This window comes from Colobus angolensis, unplaced genomic scaffold (assembly GCF_000951035.1).
Source record: "Colobus angolensis palliatus isolate OR3802 unplaced genomic scaffold, Cang.pa_1.0 Scaffold470, whole genome shotgun sequence".
Taxonomy (NCBI): domain Eukaryota; kingdom Metazoa; phylum Chordata; class Mammalia; order Primates; family Cercopithecidae; genus Colobus; species Colobus angolensis.
Window position 1 is genome coordinate 1,898,790 of NW_012118155.1, and position 26,092 is coordinate 1,924,881.

General features: G+C 39.5%; 1 protein-coding gene across 1 annotated transcript; it reads left to right on the plus strand.

Annotated features, from left to right (window-relative positions):
- The first annotated feature begins 1,502 nt into the window (after window positions 1-1,502).
- ACTL6A (actin-like 6A) lies at window positions 1,503-26,092 on the plus strand. The gene is made up of 14 exons (XM_011958667.1): window positions 1,503-1,738; window positions 8,822-8,898; window positions 9,066-9,240; window positions 12,432-12,532; window positions 13,437-13,534; window positions 15,273-15,367; window positions 15,671-15,777; window positions 15,871-15,960; window positions 19,864-19,925; window positions 20,123-20,237; window positions 20,367-20,447; window positions 22,472-22,567; window positions 24,523-24,609; window positions 25,613-26,092. Exons 1-14 carry the CDS (start codon window positions 1,714-1,716, stop codon window positions 25,691-25,693), a joined length of 1,290 nt encoding a protein of 429 aa, XP_011814057.1. The 5' UTR covers window positions 1,503-1,713; the 3' UTR covers window positions 25,694-26,092.

Here is a 26,092-nt window from a genome sequence, read left to right on the forward strand (position 1 = left end):
CGCAAAAAAAAAAGGCAGCCTTCCCACCCGCTTCCCCTTTTCCCCACCTCCCCTCCCTGCCCCCCACACAAAAGATGATTTGGCCCTAGTGCCTTAGTTTGCTGACATCTGCATTATCTCACTGGGTTAATAGGGCTTTTCTAAATGATCAGATATACCGTGATTATATTGTCAGGTGAATGGGAAAGAGTTTTCCCGCTAGCCTTGATCCACCCTACTGCCTCATCACTTTCTGCCACCCTGCTGCTACTGAGACTGATGGGGTTTTAGTCAATTGTTTCTAAGGTTAAAAGCAGGCTCTGCGTGTCTAGACTCTAGACATACCAACTTAAGAACTGCTATCAATTACAAGGATAGGCAACAATCTTATGGGTTTGAGCGCTGGAGTGTCCTGATTGGGTCTGGTCGTTTTTACAGATGAAGCTCCGTTGATCAAGAGTGGCAAAGAGACAGAGCAACAAGTTGCTGCAGTAATCCGGATATAAAGGAAGGTGATCTGGACTAGGCTGGTAGAAACAGGGGACTAAGACAGGCTGTTTATAGGATGCATATTTAGGATTGGGTGCTTGCTTGAATGAAGATTGATTAGCTGTTTTAAATACCTCTCACAGGATAAATTTATTTATTTTTATTTATTTACTTTTTTTTGAGACAGAATCTCGCTCTGTTGCCCAGGCTGGAGTGCAGCAGTGCAATCTCATTGCAACCTTCAGCTCCTGGGTTCAAGCGATTCTCCTGCCTTAGCCTCCCAAGTAGCTGGGAATACAGGCGCGTGCCACCACGCCCAGCAAATTTTTGTATTTTTAGTAGAGACGGGGGTTTCACTGTGTTGACCAGGCTGGTCTCGAACTCCTGACGTCGTGATCTACCCGCCTCGGCCTCCCAAAGTGCTGGGATTATACGCGTGAGCCACTATACCCGGCCTGAATTTTTTTTTTAATTGATTTTTTAAATCGTTTTTAAAGCGCTACCTAGGTTTAGCTGGGATAATGCATCATTTCATTCTTCTTTTACTTATTAATAACCATTTTAAAAATTGCAAGATCCTATCAATTTGTCTGATTTACTGAGTCCCCTATCCCAAAGTGGAGCGCAAAATTTTTATTTCTTCAACCTAAAAGTGAGTTTAAAATACTTTTTCTGAAGAAAAAAGAAAGAAATCCGCATTCCCCACAGTCACTGGACAGGAATCTCAGCGTGGAGACACACGTTCAATTTCCAGAGATCTACCTTCCCCTACCCAGGTTCCAGCCGCTCCTCAGCGCCTCGCCGCACCTCCCAGGCCCGCCCCCATGCTTCCCTCTAGCCTTCCTCCTTCTTCTCCCACTGCCTCCGCCCACTCTCTCGCCCACCCGGGAAGCTCCGCCCGCTTCAGCTCCGCAACCCAACTCCTTCTGTCCTGCTGTCGCTTTCCTCTTTCCCCGCCCCCATGGCTGCCTTCGATTGGCTAAACCTGCTGGGCCGCGTTGGGGATGCGGCGCAGCCGCATTCTGATTGGCTGAACGTAGGCCTGGACCCTCGTGATTGGCTGGTAAGAGGAGCCAGCAAGTGGAGCTGAGCTCCGGGGTGTGTGGACGCCGCTTTGTTGCCTGAGGGGGGTGGCGGTGGAAGTTAAGGGAGTCAGGAGCTATCGCTTCTCGGGACTCGCAGTCGCGGCCACTGCAGTCACTTCTCCAGTTAGCCTTTAGGGTAGGGGTCGCGCCGGCAGCAGCCATGAGCGGCGGCGTGTACGGGGGAGGTGAGTGAGTGCGGCCGGAGGAGAGAGCGCGCGTTTTCGGCATGTGGGCTTTGTAAACGCCGCTCCCAGCCCTCCCCTCCCCGGCGTTCCCTTCCGGTCTCCCCCCCTCGGGACCCCGGCCTCCCCGCCCCGTCCCCGCCCCACTCTCTGCCCGCCCCGGAGCCCACCAGGCTCGGCCAGCGCCTCGCGCGCCCTGGAGTGGCGGCTCTCTGTGGCCGGTTCCTGCCTCTGCCCCCGGAGAAGCAGGGTTTTGGGATGCACGCTCGTTTCTCTAGAGAGCCTCGGGGCTGGGCGGGAAGCTCACTCCAGCCGGCCGCCGGGCCCGGGCTTGGGTTACCGCCCCAGGGTCGCATCTCCACGAGTGCCTCCTGGACTCGGCTGTGTCGGGGCGCGTGTGCGCGCGCCTAAACTTGGAAGGTCCCGGCGGTTTGCAAGCGTGGACGGAGGGTTCCCAGAGCGTCTCATAGGTGGCAAAGCGAGCCTCAAGCCGTAGAACTGACTAGGGAAGCGGCGGCCACTTAGGGTACTGCCTCCTCCCTGTCTGCCCCATGCGCGAGCTGCCTCACCTTTCAGTAACTCCTGCCTGTTTGTTGGCTGCGGAGTCTCCAGAGTGACTCGTGGGCGGGTCTGTTTGAGATTAATTCAGGAGCACGTGTAATTTAAGGATGCCCAGAAAGTTTGCTGGGGATCCTAGGCGTCTTATTTTTTCACTTATCCTTGATGAGACTGTGGTGTGGCAGAAAGATTACCAGGTGCAGGGGGTTACAGACCTGGGTTGAAATACCCGCCTCACTCACTGTTGAGCGCTTTGGTCTTGGGCAATTTACATAACTTTCCAACTTAAGGCCTCATTTATGGAATAATTCCTAGCCGATGGGGGTGAGCGTGAAGGTTAAATGAAATAATGCTACATTTGCCACTTAAAGTCTAGTCCATGGACAAGCAGTGTCAGCATCACCTGCCAGCCTGTTAGAAATGCAGAATCTCATGCGTCATTCAAAATCTACTGATTTAGAGCCTCCATTTTTGCAAGATCTGCAGGTGAATCAAAACACTGATACATATAATTATTGTTTTGGGTTGTGTTTGATGAGTTAGAGACCCAGAAAGCAAATCCAGACTATTGCTATTGTTGCTGTGTCTAGTAGTGATGCTGTTTCTATAAAGGATGTCATTTTACAGGTAAGATACAACAAAAATAAGATTTTTCCTTCATGTTCCCCAAGAAAATCACATCACCCCTAAACTTGGAAGGAGAAAAACATTTAAATCCTCAAAAAAGAAAAAAGGCCTTTTTAGTAGAATAGAGGTTCAATTCTTTTTTTTTTTTTTTTTTTTTTTTTGAGACGGAGTCTCCCTCTGTCGCCCGGGCTGGATCTCAGCTCACTGCAAGCGCCGCCTCCTGGGTTTACGCCATTCTCCTGCCTCAGCCTCCCGAGTAGCTGGGACTACAGGCGCCCGCCACCTCGCCCGGCTAGTTTTTTTGTATTTTTTAGTAGAGGCGGGGTTTCACTGTGTTAGCCAGGATAGTGTCGATCTCTTGACCTCGTGATCCGCCCGTCTGGGCCTCCCAAAGTGCTGGGATTACAGGCTTGAGCCACCGCGCCCTGCCGAGGTTCAATTCTTGAGGATTTTTATACACTAGAAATTGCATCCTAGGTTTTAAACATCCAGAACTCTGTGGTTCTTTCTACTAAGCCTCCTGCCTCCCATTGCCACTCTCCTACTTAGGGTTCATGGGGCTTGATTTTTAATGAAGCAGGGTACAGGAATTAGATGTATCTCCCATCCTGAAACAGGAACAGATGTAAAATTCTAAGAATTTAGAGCCTTAAACTTCCACCATATCCGGTTTACTAATTAGGACAGGAAAATGAGCTGATATGTTGGATTTTTTCTGTTTCACAAAAATGTTTTTTGAGTACTATGTGGCAGGTATAGGCTCTTGTCATCAAGAAGTTCAGTCTTGTAGATGAGTCCGTTAGGTAAATAGACACCATATTTCACTGATTCTTAGTTGTACATTTTTCCCACATTTAAACAGCTGAAGTTGGAATATGTCTTTCTTTTTTTTTTTTTTTTTAATAGAGACGGGTCTTGAACTCCTGAGCTCAGGCAGTCCTGTCGCCTGAGCCTCCCAAAGTGCTAGGATTACAGGTTTGAGCCACTGCCCCCAGCCAGAATATGTCTCAGTAGTGCTGGCCTGGCAGAGTTTTAATTGCCATATTATTTTATTAGTGATGCCGGAAATAGTGGTGCATCATGTAGTTGATAGCATCTTATATTGATCAGAAATGGTAACTGTAATTCAATGAGAGCTGTTCATTGATAACAATATGTAGAAGGGGCCAGGTGCGGTGGCTCACACCTGTAATCCCAACAACTTAGGAGGCCGAGGCAGGCGGATCACTTGAGGCCAGGAGTTCAACATCAGCCTGGCCAACATGACAAAACCCTGTCTCTACTAGAAATGCAAAAATTAGCTAGGCATGGTGGCGCATGCCTGGAGTCCCAGCTACTGGGGAGGCTGAGGCACAAAAATCACTTGAACCCGGAACTGCACTCCAGCCTGGGTGACAGAGCAGGACTGTATCCTAAAAAAACAAAACCAAACATATGTATATTTACATATGTTATATATATTTTTATATAATTTTATATATTATATATAATTTATATATGTTATATATATTTACATATATATATATATAGTGCAAAGGTAGTTCAGAGAATAGAGTTATTGATTCCATGTGGTGGAGTCAAGGGACTTTACAATAGAGGTAATGGGGATGATGGAGGAGGAGTGGAAAGGGACAGCATATGCAAAGGTTAGCTGAGTGAGAGAGTATGTGGTGTGTTCAGGAGATGACATATTACCCAGTAAGTTAGTGTATGAGGCAGGAAGTGAGACTGCTACCAGATATTGCTATGCCTTGAATTTCAACTGGCTAGAGTGATTTAAATTTTATCAAATTCAGTGATGAGAAACCACGGAATGATTCACCCCCTTATTTTTGTTGAAGGATTTACGTACCAAAATAATAACAGTTACAATATTGAAAGATCACAGTGCAGCAGTTGGAAGGGTAGATTTAAGAGGCATAGAGGTGGAGGCACAATATCTGTAGGGAATTGTAGTTTCCCTGTTGAGATAAGAGCTTGATTGAAGGCAGTGACAATGGTATTTAAAAGGAGGGGATTTGAGAAATACTTAGCAGAAATATTTGGCAGAACTTGAAAGATGGAGGTGTTCGCAACAACTCTCAGGTTTTTGCCAACGTGTACTGTGGTCAGCAATATGTTAGGCAATGCTGAGATTAGCAGTGCTTCAGATGTGTTGAATTTGAGATACCCATGAGACATTAGATACAATTATGTTGATGTACAGTAAAAAGTTCAGGATATGGATCTAGACATTGGTTAGAGCTGAGAGAGAGGGAGAGAGAGAGTGTTTTGAGATTGGAATTACCAGTATTTAGGTAGAAGTTGAAGCTATAGGAATACAGTATATTACCCAGGAAAGGGTAAATTAGGGAAGGGGCTCCTAACATGGGGTTTGTGGCCTTCCCAAAGTTTCCATGGTAGAACTATATTTTATTATAATTGGTTTCTTTTATAAACATTTAAAAACATTCTAAGAAGGGATTCATAATTTCCTAAACTGTGTATATTAGTTTGTAGGTTGCCATAATAAAGTACCACAGTCTGTGTGGCTTAAACAACAGAAATTAGTTTTCTCACAGTTGTGGAGGCTAGAGGTAGATCTTAGTGTCAGCAGAGTTGGTTTCTTCTGAGGTCTCTCTCTGTGCGTAGATGGCTATCTCCTTCCTCTGTCTTCACATGGCCTTCCCTCTGTACAAGTCCAAGTCTGAATTTTCTGTTTTTGTTTTTTTTGTTGTTGTTGTTGTTGTTTGTTTTTTGAGATGGAGACTTGCTCTGTCACCCAGGCTGGAGTGCAGTGGCACGATTTCAGCTCATTGCAGCCTCCGCCTCCTGGGTTCAAGCAATTCTCCTGCCTCAGCCTCCCGAGTAGCTGGGACTACAGGTGCACACTGCCACACCCGGCTAATTTTTTGTATTTTGGGTAGAGTTGGGGTTTCACCATGTTGGCTAGGATGGTCTTGATCTCCTGACCTCGTGTTCCGCCCACCTCTGCCTCCCAAAGTGCTGGGATTACAGGTGTGAGCCACCACACCTGGCCCGAATTTTCTCTTAAAAACATCAGTTATACTGGATTAGGACCCAATCTAATGATTTCATTTTAACTTAATTACTTCTTCAGAGATTCTGGTTTCACTGGGCATGGTAGCTCACATCTATAATCCCAGCATTTTGGGAGGCCAAGGTGAGTGGATCACCTGAGGTGTGGAGTTTGAGGCCAGCCTGGCCAACATGGTGAAACCCAGTGTCTGCTAAAAATGTAAAACCTAGCCAGGCTTGCTGGCCAGCAGATGTAATCCCAGCTACTCAGGAGGCTGAGGCAGAAGAACCGCTTGAACCCAGGAGGCGGAGGTTGTAGTTAGCTGAGATTGTACCATTGCACTCCATTTTATGAAGCCAGCATTACCCTGATACCAAAGCCAGAAAAAAAAAAAAAAAAAAAAAAAAATACAGAATAAAGACTCTGGTTTCAAGTACAGTCACATTCTGAGGTACTAGGGGTTAGGATTTGACATAGGAATTTTAGAGACACAATTCAGTCCACAACGCTGTCACAAGGGTCCATAACACAGAACAGGTTAAGGGTTCCTAGTGCAGGGCAAAAGATAAATCCTTGAGGAACAGAAGTTGAAATTTTTGGTTAACTACACAATTAATTCATTTAATTAGGATATCTCTTTACCCAGCATTCTGGTTAATAAAAGTATTAAATGTTATCAACTCCTGTTCATTGCTATACTTAGCATTTGTACTCAAGTTTAGGTGCTGTGGTGAAAACAAATACAGTGTTCTCCTTTTAAGGATCCCCTAGTTTCTGACAAAATAATTTGGACCAGAGAATTTTACAGGGTTGTGTTAATTATCTTGAGAAATGTAACAAATACATAAACTTTCTTTTATATTAGCAATTTAAATGTGTCTTTGTTTTATTTGAGTAAAAACGAAAGGCTGGGTGCGGTGGCTCACACCTATAATCCCAGCACTTTGAGAGGCCAAGGCAGGTGGATCACGAGGTCAGGAGTTTGAGACCAGCCTGGCCAATATGGTGAAACCCCATCTCTACTAAAAATACAAAGATTAGCTGGGCGTGGTGGTGCGCATCTGTAGTCCCAGCTGCTTGGGAGGCTGAGGCAGGAGAATCAGTTGAACCCGGGAGGTGGGGGTTGCAGTGAGCCAAGATCATACCACTGCACTCCAGTCTGGGTGATAATATATCAAGACTGCGAGTCCAAAAAAAAAAAAAAATCATTCTGAAAAGATACTATCTCTTAACTGATATTTGCAAAGTAATGGGTTTACTTTTAAAATTTTTAAGAAGTTTTTGAAATATTTTAAGCATACTAAAAATATATAAATATAAAAAATATATAAATATATGTTTGTGATATTACGGTAATATTACTGTAAGTTTGTATGTAATACAATACTATATTCACCAGTGAAATTAAATAGATGTCATATTTTGCCATATTAATACCTCAGATATTTTAAGAATAAAAATGTTAATTGATACAGATTTCCTCTCTCTCACTTCTTCAGTTCAGGTAACCACTGAACTGAAGTTGGTATGTAACATTCCCAGACCCCATGCGTATTTTCTTTTCTTCTTCTTTTTTTTTTTTTTTTTGAGGGGTGTGTGTGTGTGTGTGTGTGTATATACATATATAGTTTTTTGGTAACTAGCTTTTAAAACTAAGCGTTCTTTTAGATTTATTGATGCTGACGTATGTAGATCTAGAGTGTTCATTTGAACTGCTGTACAGGATTCCATTGTATGAATATACTATTGCTTATCTGTTTCACTACTGAGAGACCGTTAGATTATTTCTGCCTTTTCCTATGGCAAGCAGTGTGTCAATTATAATAGCAGCTTACATTCAGTGTGTGAGTTTTCTAAGACTTCATATACATGAAAACATTTAATACGTTTAATCATTAGAGCATCTTGTGAGGTAAGAGCTATTATGTATATTTTACATGTTAGGAAACTGAAGCAGAGAGGTTAATAAATTGCTCAGTTCTTGTAGCTGTTGAACATTCTTGTATATGTCTTCTTGCAACCTGTATGAGAGAGTGTCTCCAGAATAAATAAGTGTAATTCTATGTGTGCACAATTTCAACTTTAGTAGATATAACTAAATTGCCCATAGTGGTTTTCCCACTTTGGATAATAAATTATAGAATCACCCTAGTTGATGGTGGAGGGAGGTTACTGGTATATTTGTTAGCCTGGTTCATTCACCTCAGGGTGATCTATGGCTAACTGCATCCCCTCTACTAAAAGTCACAGCTCCTATCAGGTAGCCCTCCCCATACAACTTTCTCTCCAGATTCTGATAACAGTTATTTCTTCTTGTTTCTTCAGTTTGAAGAATGGCAATGGATCCATTATTATTAGTTATCATTATAGTACTGGGGTACTGTACTGTGCCTTCTGGTTGTCGGTATTTCACCTTTATCTTTGCAAATAATTCCCTTTAATAGGTAAACTCAAATTACCCAGTTTTAATGTACCATTTCTTAACTGATTGAACCTCTACTGAAATACGGTGTATGACTTGTTATATTTTAATTAAATGATTCTTTAAGGTGTATTTGAAACTAGGTTCAAGTGAGTAATAATATGAATATAATTGGGTTGAGTGCAGTGGCTCATGCTTGCAGCACTTGGGGATGCTGAGGCAGAGGATTGCTTAAGCCCTGGAGTTTGAGTCCAGCCTGGGCAACATAGTGAGACCTTATCTCTACAAAAAATTTTTAAAAATTTGCTGGGCATGCTGGCATGCATTTGTAGCCCCAGCTACCTGGAAGACTGAGGCAGGAGGATTGCTTGAGCCTAGGAGATTGAGGCTGCAGTGAGCTGTGATTTTCATGTGATACTTCTGCAAGCTGTTAATGCTAATTATCTTTTAATCTTTTCAGATGAAGTTGGAGCCCTTGTTTTTGACATTGGATCCTATACTGTGAGAGCTGGTTATGCTGGTGAGGACTGCCCCAAGGTAAGTGTAAAGTTAGAGTTAATTGGATATGTAGAACTATTCATGTAAATTAAATTCATGCAGAAATTCTAATTTAAAACAAAATATAATAAAATACATTAGTTGGGGGAAAAAATGCCTCCTTGATAAAAGGTGAAACTTGTATATCATATTTCTGACTCTTACAGGTGGATTTTCCTACAGCTATTGGTATGGTGGTAGAAAGAGACGACGGAAGCACATTAATGGAAATAGATGGCGATAAAGGCAAACAAGGCGGTCCCACCTACTACATAGATACTAATGCTCTGCGTGTTCCCAGGGAGAATATGGAGGCCATTTCACCTCTAAAAAATGGGATGGGTAAGATGTTTTCCCCATGGAATTGATTATAGAGTGTACATGTTACAGTTTAGATATAAAGTAGTAGCTTCCTATAAGTTGAACATCAGCCATGGTTTTTTTTTGTTTTTTGTTTTGTTTTTATTCCACAAACTGATTTCAGACACTGAGAATATAAAGATACATAAGAAATGTTCCTTTTCCTTAAAAGCTTAGTTAGGGGAAATAGATATATGTATATATACAAATAATGGTACACTGTGATAAGTGCTACAATATAGGTATATGCAATGAGCAATGGGATTAGAGAGGAGAGGTATTTTACTCTAGTGTTGGGAGTCAGTGATGGTTTTCACAAAGGAGGTAACTTGTGATGAATCTTGATCAATGAATAAGAATTAGTCTGGCTGACTAAGCTGGGTAAAGCAGAGGGACCAGCATGTGTGAAGGGATGGAATTGTGAAAGAAGCTTATGTGCTTAAAAATGTAATACAATTAAGTATGGTTGCAGCATTGGGCTCATTAGAGTCAGTAGCAGGAAAGGTAGGCAGGGAGCAGTCATAAAAGGGCTTGTAAACTATCCCAGGGTTGTATTAAGCTAGTTACTGAAGGATAACCCCAAAGGAATTTAAACATGTGATATGCTTGTATTTGCCAGCTGGAAAGATTAATAGTAATATGTAGTCTAGATTGGAAGGAGACACTAGAGATGGAGATCAATAAGGGAGGTAAGAGTCCATGAGAAATGAAAAAGGTTTAAACTCTTACATAATGCTGGTAGAGATTCTGAAGGGACTTTCAGGGTAACCAGGAAACAAATGGTACTAAACGATCGAGGGAGTGAGAGCAAGAGAGAAGTTGAGAAAGTTTCCTAGATTTTTGGTTGGAGTAACTCTGAACAGAGAGTACCATGTATTGAGATAGGAATAGAAAGGGAAGAAGCAAGTTTTATGGTTTTAAAAGGCATGGTTGGCCATGCGCGGTGGCTTGTGTCTATATAATCCCAGCACTTTGGGAGGCTGAGACTGCAGGTGGATTGCTTGAGTCTAGGAGTTCGAGACCAGCCTGGGCAACATGGTGAAACCCCATCTCTACTAAAAATACAAAAATTTGCCAGGTGTGGTGATGCATACCACCTGTAATCCCAGCTACTCAGGAGGCTGAGGCATGAGAATCACTTGAACCTAGGATGCAGAGGTTGCAACTGAGATCCCATGACTGCACTCCAACCTGGGTGACAGAGCGAAATTCTGTCTCAAAAAAAAAAAAAAGAAAAGAAAAAGAAAAAAGTGAGGTTATCAGGGATACTCCAAATCACTCTCAGGTTCAGTTACTCACCAGCAAGACTCCCTCACAGGACTCAGCATATGGTTGTATTCACAGCTAAGATTTATTGTACTGAAGATTCAGATTCAAAACAAAATCGACAAAGGGAAAAGGGACAGGGGATGATAAAGTCCAGATGCAAGCTTCGGAGAGTTTTCTCACAGTGGAGTCACACAGGATCTGCTTAATCCCTCCATCAACAAGTTACAACCTGTGTTATCTTCCAGGAGAACTCTGAAACTCAGTACCCAAGGATTTTACAGAGGGCTGGTTATGTAGGTACCATCTACCTGGCATGTAATAAAATTTTAGATTCTCAGAAGGAAAGCAAGTGTTCAAAACCAACCACATTGTACAAACAGTGTAGGTATAGCGAGCTACTCTTACCATTTAAGGACAAGTTTTATATGAAAATAGGGAACTGTTTGCCAATCGTGTTTCCAGACACCAGCTAAGAGTGAGCCTTACAAGCAGGCCTTTCTCAGGCTTGCAGTGTTAACTCTTTCGTGTATAGTAAGTAAATGGGTTCACTGAATTAAAAATGCTTAGAACATCCAGGTGACAATTCTGTAAACAGGGGAATAAAAGGTTATAAGAAAGATTTTAAGACATGGAGTTGCATTTTATTACTCTGAAAAAATTTGGAATATGAGAAGAGAATTGAAGATGGAGTTCTTAGCAAAAAACTTGTATATTTTAACCAATAGAGAATAAAAGGTACCCTTGAAGGAGAATGAAAGGGAACAATTAGGGATTTAGGAAAAAATTCAGGGGAAGAATAAGAAAAAGAAGAAGTTTCTGGAAGCATAAAATTCCATTTATTCTCAGTGTTTTCCGCAGTGACATTGAAAGCTTTACACTGAGAAAGAAGTTAAAAAAATCCAGGTGGGCCTGTGGAAATATATAATTAATGACATTTTTTCTTTGGGCTGCGACAGGAAAGTTTGTAAACTCTTGTGAAGGCAATACTGTCATAATTTAGAGAAGACAGATGAGATTAAAAATGTTAAGTATCCATGAATTTGCCTAGTAGGAGGTCATTCATGACTGGGGGCAGTGGCTCACATCTGTAATCCCAGCACTTTGGAGGCCGAGGTGGGCGGATCACCTGAGGTCAGGAGATGGAGACCAGCCTAGTCAACATGGTGAAACCCTGTCTCTACTAAAAATGCAAAAATTAGTTGGGCATGGTGGCGGGCACCTGTAATCCCAGCTACTTGGGAGCCTGAGACAGGAGAATTGCTTGACCCCAGGAAACAGAGGTTGCAGTGAACCGAGATTGTGCCATTGTACTCCAGTCTGGGCGACAGAGTGAGACTCCATCTCAAAAAAAAGAAGGTCATTAATGACTTATGTCAGTAGTTTTAATGGAATGTTTAGGTGGAAGCCAAATTGAAGACAGATGTTCTTCTTTGAATTTTTAACATGTCTTTTAGTCTTTTTCCAAATAGATTGTAAGTTTTTTTGAGTGTTGGGTCTAGACCATACAAATCTTTGTTCTTTTTTTTTTTTAAACCCAGCAGTAGTATCATTTAGAAGGCCATATAATTCTTCTGTACTTCCTGTTACCATTCTGATCACATTCTAGGTCTCTAATAAGTATTTATTGAATTGAATAACATTTACTTGGTATTTTAGGTCTGTTAGATTAATTACATTTGGGACAGGTCTGGGGCTGGAGGGACCAAAAAGAAGTTCTATATATCTAGAAGACAAAGGTAATCTTTATATATATATAAAGTACTGTGGTATGAAGTTGATCAGTAAAAATAGTAGGTTCTATATAATAAGGTATTAATTGTTAAGTCACAGAAACAATTTCTCAAAATATGTTGGATTCATCTTCAACTATGCATTGTTTCCAAGTTACTAATCTTATATTCTAGTTGAAGACTGGGATAGTTTCCAGGCTATTTTGGATCATACCTACAAAATGCATGTCAAATCAGAAGCCAGCCTCCATCCTGTTCTCATGTCAGAGGCACCGGTGAGATAAAGATTTTCTTTTTCATGTTTCTGTAGTTGTTGTTTTTTTTTTCTTTTTTCCTTTAGTTTTCTACTCCTTTGATGAATATTTTTCTTTAAAGAGGCATAGAAATTCATATTTTGAATTTGAAAATTAGGGAAAAGGATTAATTTTTTAATACTATTGTAACTTTCATTTTACTATTCTGATAAAATATGCAGAGAACAACAAAACACACTGATGAATTCTTGTGGTTATTTATGTATTTCTAGGGATTTAACATTTTATTTCCTAGGACTGCTTCCCATTTTGAATTACGAATCATTTCTTGTGCCCCAAGGGTAGCGTATATCTACTTTATTCAAGTTTCCAAGAGAGAATTGAGATGTTGAACAAGGGCTGGAAATTTCTGGACCAAAGTCTCTTGTGAAATACATTTGGTACATAGACAGAAAGGTCCCAGAAAGCAAGCATAATGGTCATAAAGTATCAGTATCTTATTGTTGCTAACTTATAGTTTCTTTTATGAATACCATCTATAAGTGGGAGAATTTGATGGTCTAAAATTCATACTTAGGATTTGGATGACCATATTTACTCTTTAGATTTAATAATATGTTTATAAGAATCCTGATTTCCTCATATGTGGAAAAGTCTGTAATTTCTAGAATTTATAGAAGCAATTTTTTTATTAAAGAATTTTAATTCTTTTCTGATTGATTTATTAAATTTAATCTACATCTAAAGAAATATAGAGGTTTTGTTTTATTTTTGTGAGATATTATTATGAAAGATTATTTCCCATGGTATTTTTTGCTGTTCTTAATGTTTTATTTCTTTGTTAATATAGTGCTAGATTTTATCTGGAGATAAATCAACTTTTTAATTCTTAATAACTTGCATTTCTTTTTCCCCTCTTCTCAAGTGGAATACTAGAGCAAAGAGAGAGAAACTGACAGAGTTAATGTTTGAACACTACAACATCCCTGCATTCTTCCTTTGCAAAACTGCAGTTTTGACAGCGTATCCTTGAAAGAGTAATACCTTTCCTCTTGAAGTATATACCATACTACTGAATGTGATAATTCTGGCAGAAGACATAAGCCAATTATTGCTTGTTCAGAAGTTGTTTTTTTTTCTTTTCTCTTGCTTTTTAGCTATTCATCTTTTGGTGTTTCTCATTAGAACTGATGATACACTAGAAAGTATGAGGGAAATAAAGTAACACTCAAATTCTGAGTGTTAAGACATTTTTGTTTTTAAGAAGGTGCATGTGGATAGAAGGCAATATTTTAACCAGTTGGCTTAGATGAAATGAAAGATTGCCATTTTCTCCCTCCCTTCCAATATCACAGAAAACTGGAAATTGGCTGTAAATTCATTCCCCTTCAAATTTAGTCAGTCATCAAGTCCCACCTATTCTTCCCTGCTATTTGCTTCTCTCTGTCCCACTGCCACAGCATTAGGTGGAAGCTATTTCCAGGATTACTGAAGTACATCCTCTTGTCTGCCCATTCTTTACACTGTTGCTCTAATAATCTTTCTATTTTTATTTATTTATTTATTTATTTAGTAGAGATGGAGTTTCACCATGTTGCCCAGGCTGCTCTCTTAACTCCTGGACTCAAGCGATCTGCTTGCCTCGGTCTCCCAAAGCGCTGGGATTACAGGCATGAGCCACCATGCCCAGCCTCTAATAATCTTTCTAAAGTGCTAGTCTGCTTTAAGCCAGAGTCATCTTCTACATTTCTTCCTTTTACTTTCAGACCGTACTGAGGTGCTTGCAGTTCTCTGACCTCGCTGTGTTCTCTTGCCTCCTGGTCTTCCCACATGCTCATACTCTTGCCCATATTCCCTTCCCCAGAATTTACAGTTGGATATCCCAGGAATAGGTTTCTCTTTTACACCACCACCTTCCCTGGGACGTCGTGAGCTTTTCTTTTTACAGCTTTATTGATCATCTACTTCATTAAACAGGATAACCTTCAGGGAAAAGGCAGTTTTGGTGCACCATTGTGTGTCTACTGTGTTAAAGGAATTTTAGTGCCAGGTGAACAGCCTCCCTCTTTCCTCCCTCCCTCCTTGTTAAGCACCAGACTTAGTAGACACCTAATAGATGCTCAGTAAATATTTGATGAATGAGTGAATGCCCCTACTCCTAAACTTCAGTTTAGTATATTCAGGTAGTATAGGCCTTCTGCAGCACAGAAGTGTGGAAAATGGGATCTGCCAATATTCACCAACTGTGGAATTCACCTGGCATAGTTTTCCCGCCCATTGAGTTAGAGGAGATAGGAACTGCCATATGGCTTTGCCAAACTGCTGAAACAGCTCTTCTTCAATGCTATGTGAGAATGGTTATAGTCCCTAGCTCAGTTGTCACAACCTCCCACTGTTCTTACCAAGTTTCTGTACATTTTGTTAAATAAATGCATCTCAGTTTGTTGTAAGCACTTTGATCAGTCTCCAGAGACTTTCAATTATTATGTTAATTTTGACCAGCTTAATAGTAGCTGTTTCTAGGATAAAGGTTTCCCTGAGTTCCTCATACCTCCATTCTGGAATTCCTGCCTCTTGCTATTTGTTCTTAAGCCATAAATATTATTTTATACCAATTTTTATCCCTAGATTCACTGTAATACATTTTTAACTATGAGGTACATGTTTAAGAAATAGTTTCTGAAATATAAGAGCCTGCCCTTTACAATAAACATTATTTTAGCGGCCTTGATACTTTCTTTTCCTTAATGTTTTAAACTAGATTTGCTAATGGTCGTTCTACTGGGCTGATTTTGGACAGTGGAGCCACTCATACCACTGCAATTCCAGTCCACGATGGCTATGTCCTTCAACAAGGTAAATGTATTTAACCAGGATACACTGAGATGATTTTAGATGTTATGAGGATGCACATAATGAAATAAAATGATGAGTAGCACTTTTAAAGCGTATCAGTTTCTGAATAAGATCTTTTTTAAATATGTTAAAAATCTTTAGTATATAATGTGTATTTAAAACTGATGCATTGCTTTATTTATGTGTTGAAGGATAGTTCATTTACCTGAAAAAGTTATTCATATAAATACACCCGTAGGGGAAATTCATTCTAGGAAGTTTGGACTTTACTGCTGTCTTAGCCTTGTCTCATCTGTTTCATAGGCATTGTGAAATCTCCTCTTGCTGGAGACTTTATTACTATGCAATGCAGAGAACTCTTCCAAGAAATGAATATTGAATTGGTTCCTCCATATATGATTGCATCAAAAGTAAGTATTGAATTTTCTTTCTAGAACTTACCTCTAGCTCCCCCACCCCTATGAAATGAACTCCATTAACCTAGCATCTCTTGGTACTCTCAGGAAGCTGTTCGTGAAGGATCTCCAGCAAACTGGAAAAGAAAAGAGAAGTTGCCTCAGGTTACGAGGTCTTGGCACAATTATATGTGTAATGTAAGTAACCCTCATTCTCTTTACAAAAGTGTTATAGGCTTTTTGCATGAGTATTAAAAAAAAAAGTTATATATAGGCTGTAAATCCTTGAGTAAAATATGAGCACTTTATATTTTCATGCTGCTGTCTTAGCCTTGTCTCATCTGTTTCATAGGCATTGTGAAATCCCCTCTTGCTCTTTTTTTTAAATTACTAAATATATTTTGAAGATTAAATAGAGCATGATCTCAGGATTACACTCTATATTTTTAATGATACTTTACTAACAAAAGAGCTTTGCTGTGAGAGGCATGCTTTTCATATTTGCCAAACAAATATCTCTGCAAATCACTACATATTCACTTGGATTACTATAGTGAGACCTGGAAGGAATTTTGGTTTTATGCTATTCTGAACATTTTTGACTGCGAAAATGGTTTTAGGTTTTGGAGAGGCCTACTAGTATGTCTCAGTTATGTTCTGTTTCCCAGCATCAGTCAGCCATATCAAAAATGTGTTTTTGTTCAGAACAAGGAACCCATGAGAGATTCTCTACTAAAAACCCATCTCTGAACATATGGCTTACTGATGGGGAAGAGTTAGTAAAACAACCTGCCACCACAGATACACCTTAATTTCTTTTTGTTTTGTTTAAAAAAACTGTTATTTTAAGTTCAGGGGTACATGTGCAGGTTTGTGATATAGGTAAACTCGTATCACGGAAGTTTGTCGTACAGATAATTGTCCCCCAGGTACTAAGCCTCGTACCCAGTAGTTATTTTTTCTGCTCTATTCCCTCGTCCCTCAGGGAGGCCCCACTGTCTGTTGTTCCCTTCTTTGTGTCCATGTGTTCTCATCATCTAGCTCCCACTTGTGAAACGTGCTGTGTTTGGTTTTCTGCTCCTGCATTAGTTTGCTAAGGATAATGGCCTCCAGCTCCATCCCAGTTCCTTCAAAAGACATGATCTCATTCTTTGTTTTTTTTTTTTCACTGCATAATATTCTGTGGTCTGTATACCACATTTTCTTAAGCCAGTCTTCCACTGATGGGCATTTAAGTTGATTCCATGTCTCTGCTATTGTGAATAGTGGTGTAGTGAACATACGCATACATGTGTCTTTATGATATAGTGATTTATATTCCTTTGGGTATATACCCAGTAATGAAATTGCCGGGTAAAATGGTAGTACTGGGCCAGGCATGGTGGCTCACGCTTGTAATTTGAGAGGCTGAGGTGGATGGATCCCTTGAACCCAGGAGTTAGAGACCAGCCTGGGAATCATGGCAAAACCCTGTCTCTTCAAAAACAGAAAAATTATCTAAGTGGGGCCAGGTGCGGTGGCTCACTCCTGTAATTCCAGCACTTTGGGAGGCCGAGGCGGGCAGATCACCTGGGGTCAGGAGTTCGAGACCAGCCTGGCCAACATGGTGAAATCTCGTCTCTAAAAATATTAAAAAATTAGCTGAGTGTGGAGGTGGGCACCTGTAATCCCAGCTACTTGGGACGCTGAGGCAGGAGAATTGCTTAAACCCAGGAGATGGATGTTGCAGTGAGCTAACATGGTGCCACTGCACTCCTGCCTGGGTGACAGAGTGAGACTCCATCTCAAAAAAAAAAAAAAAGAAAAAGAAAAATTAGCTAAGTGTAGGGGTGTGCACCTTTAGTCCCAGCTACGTGGGAGACTGAGGTGGGAAAATCACCTGAGCCCTGGGAAGTCAAGTCTGCAGTGACCCTTGAGTGTACGAGTGCCCTCTAGCCTGCGTAACAGAGTGAGAACCCACCTCAAAAAAGAAAAAAAAAACAAATGGTAGTTCTGTTTTTAGCTCTTTGAAGAATTGCCACACGGCTTTCAACAATAGTTGAACTAATTTACATTCTCACCAAAAGTGAATAAACATTCACTTTTCTCTGCAGCCTTGTCAGCAGCATCTGTTATTTATTTGTTTTTTTCAAGACAGAGTCTTGCTTTGTTGCCCAGGCTGGAGCACAGTGGTGCAATCTCGGCTCACTGCAACCTCTGTCTCCCGGGTTCAAGTGATTCTCCTGCCTTAGCCTCCCGAGTAGCTGCAACTACAGGCACGTGCCACCAGGCCCGGCTAATTTTTGTATTCTTAGTTGGCCAGAGTGGTCTCGAACCCTTGACCTCATGATCCACCTGCCCCAGCCTCCCAAGGTGCTAGGATTACAGGTGTAAGCCACCGTGCCCAGCCCTATTTTTTTACTTGTTTATAATAAATAATAGCCATTCTGACTGGTGTGAGATGGTGTATCATTGTGGTTTTGATTTTCATTTATCTGATGGTCAGTGATAGTGATCTTTTTTTCATATGCTGTTGGCCACATGTATGTTTTCTTTTGAAGTGTCTGTTAATGTCCTTTGCCCACTTTTTAATGAGGTGGGTTTTTTTGTTTAAGTTCCTTATAGAAGCTGGATATTAGACCTTTGTTAGATACATAGTTCGCAAAGATTTTCTTATTCTGTAGGTTGTTTGCTTACTCTGTTGATAGAAATTAATGTGTATCCAGCAAAAGAAACTAAGAGTAAAATTATATGTCATAATTACTATGAGAAGGATCATATCTAACAGGTTTTAAAAAGTTATATATATTTATATCATGTATATATCGTGTGTGTATATATATACATATATGTGTATATATGTATATATATACACACACATATATAGATATATATATATTTTTTAAAGACAGGGTTGGCCGGGCACAGTGGCTCACGCCTGTAATCCCAGCACTTTGGGAGGCCGAGGTGGTGGATCACTTGAGGCAAGGAGTTCAAGACAGTTCAAGTCCTGGCCAACATGGTGAAACCCCGTCTTTACTAAAAATACAAAAAGTAGCTGAGTGTGGTGCTGAGTTCCTGTAATCCCAGCTACTTGGGAGGCTGAGGCAGGAGAATTGCTTGAATACGGGAGATGGAGGTTGCATTGAGCTGAGATTGTGCCACTGCATTCCAGCCTGGACAACAGAGCAAGACTCTGTCTAAATAAATAGAGCAAGACTCTGTCTAAATAAATAAAAATTAAATAAATAAATAAATACATACATACATACATACATACAGGGTCTCTCTGTCACCCAGGCTGGAGTACAGTGGTGCAATTGTAATTCACTGCAGCCTCAAACACCTGGGCTCCCCCTGCCTCAGCCTCCTAAGTAGGGAGGACTACAGGTGCACGCCACCATGCCCGGCTAATTTTTTATTTTGTATTTTTATAGAGACAGGGTCTCACTAGGTCTCACCAGGCTGGTCTTGAACTCCTGGCATCAAGTGATCCTCCTGTCTTGGCCTCTCAAAGTGCTGAGATTACAGGCATGAGCCACTGCACCCAGCTCTGACAGTTTTTGCACCTAAAGATAAAGATTTCGTGTGTGTGTACGTGTAATATATGAGGAAAAATGAGGATTACTCATTTTTCCTAGATATTAGACAAGATTTTTCTAGAGGTCGTGTTAGTTCACAGCATTTTGTTAAACTGTTTTATACTATGTACAGTCATTAAAAGTTGCGTAAAATGTGATGTATATGCACATGTGTATATGTAGGTAATGAAATCTTGCTTCTAATCTAGCTTATTTTTAAAAAGAAAGTGGTGTTCTGAAATTGGTTTTGTTATGCAGGACTGTGGTGCAGGGGTTCCTGCACCTGCAGTTGTTTATCTCTCATCGTTTCAGAACTGTTGTAACTTAAATGTGTGTAATTTACTGCTAATGCAAATGTTTAGAATTAGGTTTCTTGATACTCAGAATCTTTGTTAGGTAGATTAATACTGTTGAAATGATTTACACATCTAGAAACATGGTCCAATTTCATTCTGAAAAGTATTTAAAATATATTATAAAAGTATAGATTACAAAGATAAATCTCAACCTTGTTTGTTAAACTTTTTTCTTTTACTCATAGTGCGTTATCCAGGATTTTCAAGCTTCGGTACTTCAAGTGTCGGATTCAACTTATGATGAACAGTATGTTTTCTTATTTAAATTGTATACTTTATAAATGAGGACAGGATTTGTTTAGAAAACATAGAAAGTACTTAATTGAATAATGTTTAAAATATTCTCACTCCCATTTTTTTACAAGTTGATAATTCCCTAGTAGTTTATAATTTTGAAGAGAATTATTTTTGTATTTTGTGTAATACTGTTTAACATGTTTTCAGAGTGGCTGCACAGATGCCAACTGTTCATTATGAATTCCCCAATGGCTACAATTGTGATTTTGGTGCAGAGCGGCTAAAAATTCCAGAAGGATTATTTGACCCTTCCAATGTAAAGGTATAAAAGCTTCTCATAATTAGCCTGGCTTTTCCTATATAGGTAAAGAGCTTTTGTGGCTAAAATGTTTTGGATATGCTTTACTGTATGAAGAGCCTCCATGTGACTACTTGTTTTCTTTTGTTGTAGGGGTTATCAGGAAACACAATGTTAGGAGTCAGTCATGTTGTCACCACAAGTGTTGGGATGTGTGATATTGATATCAGACCAGTAAGTGCCAGTCTCCTGTTACGGTTTAAAGGTACCTTTTAGGGGACTGAAATGCCCCCAAATCATTGTTAGGTTGACAGTGACCTAATGGTTGTCAATGTCATTGACTTTGAAGTTCATTTTATAACAGTATCTATAAAAAGATGAAGTACTAGAAAAAGAAAAATGTGCAACTCTAGAGCTATGGTGTCCAGTTTTGTAGCTACCCTCCACATGTGGCAATTTAAATTAAAATAAGTAAAAACATAAAACTCAATTATTCAGTTGTAATAGCCTCATTATAAATGTGGCTAGTGGCTGCTGCATCAGATAGCGCATATATAGAACATTTGCACCATCACAGAAAGTTCTGTAGACAATGCTGCACTAGAGATTTCCTGAAATGTGGCAAACCAAAATATGTATTGTTGGTGATTTTCTTACGGATAGTACAACTTCTACCTTTATTTTTCAGGAAGGTGTGGTTTAAATGGTATGAGTAACTTTCACATGAAGATTATTTTAAATGATCTTCATATTTTTTGTGCTTTGTCAGATTTTAAATACTAACTCCATATTATATACCTCACTCATTATCAGTGATAGGTTCTTGGAGACGGCAACTTTAAGTGAAACAATGTACAGTAAGTCCTTGAAGGACATTGTTTCAGGAAAAAAATTGGTTTTGTTACATGTCATTTTGTTGAAAGTCAGTTTCCAAGGTCATATTGATAACATTGAGGACTGACTTTATCTTATTTAAACCTAATTCAGCTTCTCACCCACATACTGCCTAGATTTTGAATAAATTAATTTGCTTAAAGCATGGGGTTAATAGCTACTATGTTGTTCAAAAAAGGCTTTGAGTGGCTACGAAAATCATACTTTATTTTACCTTTATTTCACCTGGTAACCTGGTAGGCATGTGATGTTTCTAGGACAATAGTAATAAAAGTTTGGGATTTTTTTAGTGCAAATACAATTCCACCTTTGGGGGAAGGTAATTGAATTGAAGTATATTTATTGCAACAGTGATAACTTTGTTTTTAGTGAAATTTCTCCTTTTAACTAATGAGATACTTTTACATTCCATTTTCTACTTCAAAACTTAGATGATTTAGACATTTGAAATACGTTTTAAAAATAGGAACTTATCCACTAAAACAGGTTGACATTTAACTTTCTGATGCATACATGCAAATTCAAAGTAAATATACTTATAAGTAGTAATTTATTTTTATTTGGAGAGGCCTTAGCTTGTGTGTTTTGGAAAAGCTCCCATGTGCTTCTGATGTATACCTCTGCAAAAGAGAAAGGTAGCAATCATTTTGGCCAGGAATATGTTCAGTTTTATCATTGTCTGTCACAATCATAAAATAATCTGTCTAATTTTGAATATCCTAACTTCCAGATGAGCATTCTTTTTCAAAATATTTGTAATTTTAATTTTTGGCTGGTGGTTGCTATTAATATTTCCAGATGACCATTCTAAGATAAAGTCATTATAAAATGTACTTCTAATTAAATATTGGCAGCTATCTGCCAAAAAAATTATGATTTTTAGAATGATTCCTTTAAGTTAGTGGTTCTTAAAACTTCATGCACATTAAAATAATCTTGGGAGTTAAAAACCATGCCTGCCAGGCACAGTGGCATGTAGTCCCAGCTACTTGGGAGCCTGAGGCAAGAGGAATGTTTGAACCCAGGAGTTTGAGGCTGTGGTACACTATGACTGTGCCTGTGAATAGCCACTGCATTCCAATGTAGGCAATATAATGAGACCCTGTCTCTAAAAGTAATCTTGCCTGGATCCCATCCCCAGACATTTTTATGTAATTGCCCCTAGGAGTTTGTGTTTTAAAAGCTCCTTAGATGAGTTGAATGTACAGCTAGGATGGAGAATCGATGGATTAAGCTACTAGGTCTATATAATAGTAAAACATTTCCAAAAAATGAAAGGGAGAATTGTAGTAGAGCACATTTGTAGTTGTATTTAAAACTTTTGGGAACATGTGGAACTGATTTTTCTTGTATTTTTATCCTAGGGTCTCTATGGCAGTGTAATAGTGGCAGGAGGAAACACACTAATACAGAGTTTTACTGACAGGTTGAATAGAGAGCTGTCTCAGAAAACTCCTCCAGTAAGTTCTGTTTGTTCTTTAATGGTATTCTTCAGTCATATATTTCCTCACTGATGGTGTCATTTTGTAGATAAGCATTCATTTTTCAATAGATACATGATATTTTATATGTGCCTGGTATAGTATCACTAAAGTTAATATCCTTTAACCATGTTTTCCTAGTTGACATCTATTAGTTTCTCTTAAATTACTTGAATCTCATTTATTAACTTAATATTTAAATATGGATAGTTTGCTAGGCACTAGTCCCTGCACACCAAGGGCTCAGTCTACTAGGATGGTTAGACATGCAGAAAATGATGACTGTAGCGTGCTAAACAATTCAGTATGTCATGGACCAGGTGCTGTCGGGAACACCAAGAAGCCACTACTTAACTCGCTAGGAGTATCAGAGAATAGCCTAATGAAGAGGCTATAGTTTGAATGAATAGTTCAACTCATTACTAATTTATGAAAGGATATCTAGATGGAGGGAATAAAACCATTTACAAAAATGTTAAGAGAAGATGGCTATGTTCCAGTAATTCAAAGTAGTTGGCTTCTAGTCTTTACGTAAGTGGGGAAAGCAATATGGCTAGAAAGATGGATTAGTTTCCTAGAGCTGCCATAACAAAGTACATGTTGGTGGCTTAAAACAGAAATTTATTGTCTTATAGTTCTTGAGGCTAGAAGCCTCAAGGTGTCAGTGGGGCTATGCTGAATCTCTAGGGGAAAATACTTCCTTCTTCACAGGATAAAATCTAGCAGTGGACTGATGAGCTCTTATGTTTGTTTTAGAAAGATCAGTGGGTATATTGTAATAACTTTTAAGAGAATAGAAAAACTCGGTTTGAGAAGGTAATTTATATAGTACTTCAATAACAGAATGGCAGTTATAATCTTTTAACTTTAAATTTAAAATTTTTATTGGCTGGACGCGGTGGCTCATGCCTATAATCCCAGCACTTTGGGAGGCCGAGGCAGATGGATTACGAGGTCAGGAGATCAGCCTGGCCAACATGGTGAAACGCCATCTCTACTAAAAATACAAAAATTAGCTGGGCCTGGTGGCAGGCGTCTCTAATTCCAGCTACTCGGGAGGCTGAGGCAGGAGAATTGCTTGAACCCGGGAGGCAGAGGTTGCAGTGAGCTGAGATTGCTCCACTACACTCCAGCCTGGGCAACAGCATGAGACTTCATCTCAAAAAAAAAAAAAATACAAAAATTAGCCGGACATGGTGGCGCGTGCTTGTAATCCCAGCTACTTGGGAGGCTGAGGCAGGAGAATTGCTTGAACCTAGGAGGCCGAGGTTGCAGTGAGCCAGGATCATGCAACTGTACTCCAGTCTGGGTGACAAAGCAAGACTCTGGCTCAGGGAAAAAACAAAAAACAAAAAACAACAAAACTTCAAGTGGTTTTTTTGTAAGGTGTTCTGCACTAAATATTAAATTTAAACACCCTTATTAGTGGTTACATATGCCCTAACAATGTCTATAAATCTGTATTTTAGCTTCCCATATAAAAGAATGTTTTACATATACCACATTTCTATTATTAAAAGTGATATCTAAATATATAGGCACACAGTTGACATCTGCCTTGTATTTTCTAAATTCTTGGAGATCTAGAGCATACCTGAATTATAATACTAATCATTAGATTGATTGATTGTTTGATTTGAGATTTGTTATCCTATTTCAAAATTACCGTTATTTTAATCAGTGTTTGAACCACAGGGAGCCATTAAGAAGTGTGTCAAAATTGAATTTCCTGGCTGGGTGCAGTGGCTCATGCATGTAATCCCAGCACTTTGGGAGGCTGAAATGGACGGATTGCTTGAGTGCAAAAGTTGGAGACCAGCCTGGACAATATGGCGAGCAAGACCCTGTCTCTATTTAAAAAAAAAAAAGAAAAAAAAAATTCCTAAGTTGAGTCACAAGATTTGATTGTACTAATGCATATTCTTCTATTTCAGAGTATGCGGCTGAAATTGATTGCAAATAATACAACAGTGGAACGGAGGTTTAGCTCATGGATTGGCGGCTCCATTCTAGCCTCTTTGGTTAGTAGATGAGCTACTTTGCAAAAATGTTCTTACTGAATTATACTAAATTTAGTAAAAATACAAAAAACAATTCCAGTGCTTCATTTGTCTTTGCATTTTATAACTGTCAAATGAGCGGAGGACCTAATAGAATAACCAGTTTTATGTGTTCTGATATAACAAAATGCCTCTTTGCCTAATTAGTGGACATTTGTCAGCCTAATTTCAATGTCCCCTCTCAAACAGAGGTGGGAATATGTTAACGTATGCATGCCTCTTCTGATAACATCCCCATTGGCACTGGTCAGGGCTTGTCTGGAATGCATTTAAAATCGAAACATTCCTTCTCAAGTTCTGGTCATTCCCCAGTTTACAGTGAGGTCTAGAAGTCAGGAATTGGTTCTTGGAGCAAATGGTGAAGTCATGGTGCTGGGTGTAAGATGTTTCTTGGACTACCATCTGCCTTGAATATGGAGAAAAAGTCCTTATACTTTTCTGCATCCTGGACTTACAGCATCCTCCCCCTTTATATACTGTATATATACACACCATATATACTGTTCTGGAATATTGGTCTGGAGGAGGACAGAAATAATCGAGTACTATTTTGGGAGGTGGGACTCTTAAATGAATTATTCAAAGTTTAGGAGTTATGAAAATAAGATATTAACAGAAAAAAAGGCTGGTGCAGTGGCTCACACCTATAATTCCAGCACTTTGGGAGGCTGAGGCAGGAGGATCACATGTGCCCAGTAGTACAAGACCAGCCTGAGCAACACAGTGTGAGGCTCCATCTCTACAACAATTACAAATTAGGCAAGGTGGCATGCCCCTGGAGTCCCAGGCTGATGTGGGAGGATCCCTTGAACCGAGGAGTTTGAGGTTGTTATGAGCTATGATCACGCCATTGCACTCCAGCCTGGCTGACAGAGCAAGACCCTCTCTCAAAAAAATAAATTAAGAAAAGCCATTTCTAGTAAAAAGTAAGGCATAATTATATAAATTTCTTTCCATTTTACAGGGTACCTTTCAACAGATGTGGATTTCCAAGCAAGAATATGAAGAAGGAGGGAAGCAGTGTGTAGAAAGAAAATGCCCTTGAGAAAGAGTTCCCAAGCTTCTACCTTCCTTTGTCACCTTACGTTTCATAGCTTTAGTATACTCAGGAAAAGAATGACCATCTTTTGTAGAATGTTTATACATTTTTGCATATTTCAATTTCCACTTAAATTTTTTAAAGCTTTAACTGGCTCTATAAATTAAGATAAGTTTGTGCTTTCCTTGAAATGCACTTATTCTTATTACAAGCATTTTATAATTTTGTATAAATGTCTATTTTCTCTAAATATTTTGCTTTCAGTCAAATGCTTTCCAACTCTGTTTAGTATATTAATTACCAGTGGATTGGTAGAATTGCTTTTTATTGACTAGTAAAAGTTACTGCCTATGCTTTTTACCTTAGGCTTATAGAATTAAATAAAAATTAGCCATTCCAGAAATA